Raw genomic sequence first — 3,766 nt, forward strand, 5'->3', positions numbered from 1 at the left:
CTGAGAGAAGAGGAAATTTACATGATTAAAATAAGACCTGCAAATAATACCTTGAAAGGGGGGAATAGGAATGATGGAGATAATAATTGGTATCGAGCCATGTAATTTGTGCTGCTGCACAGCTTCATAGATTTCTTGTTCTAAATTATTCAGTGCATCTTTTGGCAGTGTTAATGGCCTTGTACTGTTTCTCACCAGCTTATGATCTGGTCTACTACCTTCCTAGGGAAAATCTGGTTCGCATTTGCCTTAAGCAGTAAGACAGATATTTCTCTTGTTTTCTGTTACTGAGTATTACCTTGTCATCTTTTTCTGGCTCCATTTAAGTTAGGTAGAAAACTTGTGTGAGAGACAGGACTTTACGTTTTGCCTCAGCGATAGGTTTCAGTGGGTATTAAGTGGGTATTACCTTCCAAGTGGCAGAACCTGGGTAGACATTTCACCCAAGAAACTTGCAGTTTATATCAAAATGACAGCAAATGCCTGACATTGATGTTTAGTGATTTTGATTTGCCTGTAGTTTGTGTATAAAGGGTGGGAGTAGAATTGTTGAGTAGCCATGCCATAAATATTTAGAAGACTTTGCCTCCTTGTTCACAGGGAAAAAAGAATCCAGAGAGCTTGCAATTACAATCCTACAAAATGAGTAAGTGAAACAAAGTTCAAGGTAACATTTTATTTCCTACTCTTTTCCAAATAAATGCTGTATACTACAAGAAGCTTTGTGTTTTACTGTCCCGGATTGCCTTGAACTAAAAGCAATTATACAGCACACTCCTACTTAAAAGCTGTTAAATAGTACTTTGCTAAACATCCTCATTGGAGTGCATTAGAGCACACTTATGGTTAAGTCATGAGCAACACAGGATATCCAGTGTTTCCATTGCAGAGGGAGAGTCAAATGGCAGTGGCACTCACTGGCTTTTATTTCACATATGCCAGTTTGTGAAAGTGATAGGCCAGTTTAAAAGTTTCATGTGGGCCCAGTCAGTATTATTTACGCTGACCCATATTTTTCAGTCGTGGGTTGTTTTTTTGTCTGGTGAGTCACTCAGACTATTTTGAACCCTCTACATTTTGGAACAATGGATCTGGGATCAGCACCACAGGGGAGTTATTTTCCTCTGATACTTCGAGACACATTGAGTGCTGTCATCACAGTGGTGGTGTCTGCTCATATATTTACATACTGCACGAGAATATGTCATATCTCAGGATCTCTGCAGTCTGTTCAATTTGCAGAATGAAAGATTAATTACATTATGCTGCCAATGCATTCCAAATATTAATGGAGCTTATTGTTTCTCACAAAACCAACAGTTAATATAGCATCTTCTGATCAGATTGAGGGATAGAAGTATATTAAAAATTCCAAGTAGATTAATTTCCTGTATGAACCTAAATTGGTTTCACACATATGTGTATGCTAAAATGATTGGATCCATCAAGAAAAATAAATTGTAGCCCTTTTCATGGAAGGCAGAAAAGCAGATGTTTACAGACTGTTTTCAGGAACAAGCTTGCAAAAACAATGGATTGGCCAACATTTTACTCAAAAATTAGTTTTAAATGTGTTTAAATTTGCACTCCAATATTCCTAATGTTCTTAGTGTGAACCTCAATGAACTTTATAAGCTGTTAGTCTCAATAAAATACTCACTAATATGAAACATTATTAAAGTCCCTCAGCTTCATTTCTGGAGACAGTTCTACTTATATGTTTATATGCAACACAGGAAAATCTGTAGTGCCACGAGAAGAGCTAATGAGACTATTAAAAAGGGCTAGCCCTTAGCAGGCTTTGCCTGACTGCTGGGTGAGGTCTGGGAACATACACTTGGCAAGCCCAGGGAAACTTCCTGCTAGCAGCACTCCTCCTCGTTTCTTGAATATGACATTGTTTGAATGCCAAAATTTGGACTTGGCTAGCAAGAACTTGACATGGAAAGCCCCAAAAAGAGTAGCAAAGGAAGTAGCAGGATTTTCCTTCTCTGGCTTCTACCACACTGTAAACTCCAAGCTCCTGGGGAGTCCCCCATAGACCCGCTTCCCCTGCCTGCTTTTTGTTCCCACTCAAGCGGACTAATGGCTGTTATCTAGTGCAGGACAGCCCTTCCTTCACCATTTGCTCAGCTCTTACACCCTTGTGTCCCTGACCACCAACTAAATCCTGTTGTTTATAAGTGCATATGACATTTTCAAAAGGATTTGATGCATAGGCGTGGCATCATCTTTAATGTGCCTTCCACCTGCCAGATGACATATTTTACAGCTTTGGTATTAAAACCAGCTTAATCAAACAAATAGGCACACTCTGGCTATGTGATGCAAATACCTGTATACATACATTCAGCCAACATGCCCATTTGCTTGCATTTCCTTAGACGGCACTCCTGGCATTTTCTCCTCATGTACATGTCCATCTCGCAGTTGCCTCCATTTTTACACTTGTAAACTGCATTTTTTGTTATACTTCTTCTGAAGAACCCTGTACAAGACAGCAGTGACATAGATAAAAGAAAACACTGAAGGAAGCAAAAGCAATCAAGTTGAAGAGCACCTCCATCTCCATTGGGTTTTCTGAATGACACATGTTGTGCTGTACCATGAGTTTCTTTCAGTGCCTGGATTACTATATTCTTGATATTTGTATTGACAACATTATCATAGTCATATAATTTAATAAATCACCATAATAAATTACAGGCCCAAACATTAGACATTAGCCCAGACTAAGATTCTGGAACTGTGAATGTTGGGAAAATTCCAACCCAAATCTGAAACCTGCCAGGAGCAGGTTGAGCACCAGCACTAGAGCTGTAGGGTGATATCACACAAATAGCCAGTGAAAAACTACAAGTCTTTTGGGGTACAGGATGCACAGAGTTGAATAACTCATCACTGTTCCCTCAGGTCCTGGGAGCTGCAGATGCTGCACATACTGGTCTGCTTACCCACCCCCAGGTTTAATAAGGAAGCTGCATCATATCTGCCTATTGTGCATGTGGCCTCCTCCCCTGTTTACAAGATAATCCAGCCTCATTCACTAAATACTGCCCACTTGGTGAGTTAAGCAGTCACCTAATTTCAGCTGCACAGGCAGTTTTACTAGTATTGTCAATGGATTCACTCCAAAATTGCACAGAGGTAGCTGCAAACAGCAACTGATACAAGAAATTCAAAGGACCTTTCCTTGCCTTGTCCAAATCTCCTATTTGGCTGTTGCCAAGCACACCTCTGAGAGTGGCACTGCGGACAAAATGTGGAGTGCTTAAGGTATTAAATGTAATTGAATAAAAGAGTCACCACAAACCAACTGAGTCTTTGCTGCCGATGATGACTTGAATGATTTTTGAATTTTTAGTGTGAATCACAATCTTTTTACATTGTCTTTCGAATGGCAGAGATTATTTAATATCAGCTACAGAGGGAATCAGTCCTCCTCCCCATCTGAGGGCAGGTGTCTGAAACAGGCTCCTGGGAGCTTCAGCTGGGACATCACTGATTTATAGTGCACTTCAAACTAGAGCTCTGTCTAAATTTGCATTAACCAGAGCTGTTCACAAAGCTTTTGCTTTCTTATAGCCACTGGCTGGTACAATAACACCACCATGGTTTTCCAGCCTGGCACTTTGAGGCACTAAGAGAGGCACCAGATGAGACCCAGTCTCCCATACTCAAACGATAGGGCAGATTAGGATGTGAATCTGAATTTTTATCCATTGCAGGATTTGTCTGTGTTTTCAGAATGCATTCAGCTAAGATA

The 3,766-nt window shown here is 40.2% G+C and overlaps 1 protein-coding gene across 3 annotated transcripts in view; it reads right to left on the minus strand.

Annotated features, from left to right (window-relative positions):
* NR1H4 (nuclear receptor subfamily 1, group H, member 4) overlaps positions 1 to 3,766 on the minus strand; it is a 39,413-nt gene that overhangs the window by 15,902 nt on the left and 19,745 nt on the right. The window contains exon 4 of one of the 3 annotated variants that reach the window (XM_010022025.1): positions 2,348 to 2,488. The exons of 1 other annotated variant lie outside the window; for it this stretch is intronic. In XM_010022025.1, the coding sequence (XP_010020327.1) occupies positions 2,348 to 2,488 (141 nt within the window). Of the gene's footprint in view, positions 1 to 2,335; positions 2,489 to 3,766 lie in introns of all 3 variants that reach the window. One more of the 3 variants, XM_010022024.1, reaches the window with a different exon arrangement.

The sequence above is a fragment of the Nestor notabilis genome, unplaced genomic scaffold (genome assembly GCF_000696875.1).
Source record: "Nestor notabilis isolate BGI_N333 unplaced genomic scaffold, ASM69687v1 scaffold26029, whole genome shotgun sequence".
In the NCBI taxonomy this organism is placed as follows: domain Eukaryota; kingdom Metazoa; phylum Chordata; class Aves; order Psittaciformes; family Psittacidae; genus Nestor; species Nestor notabilis.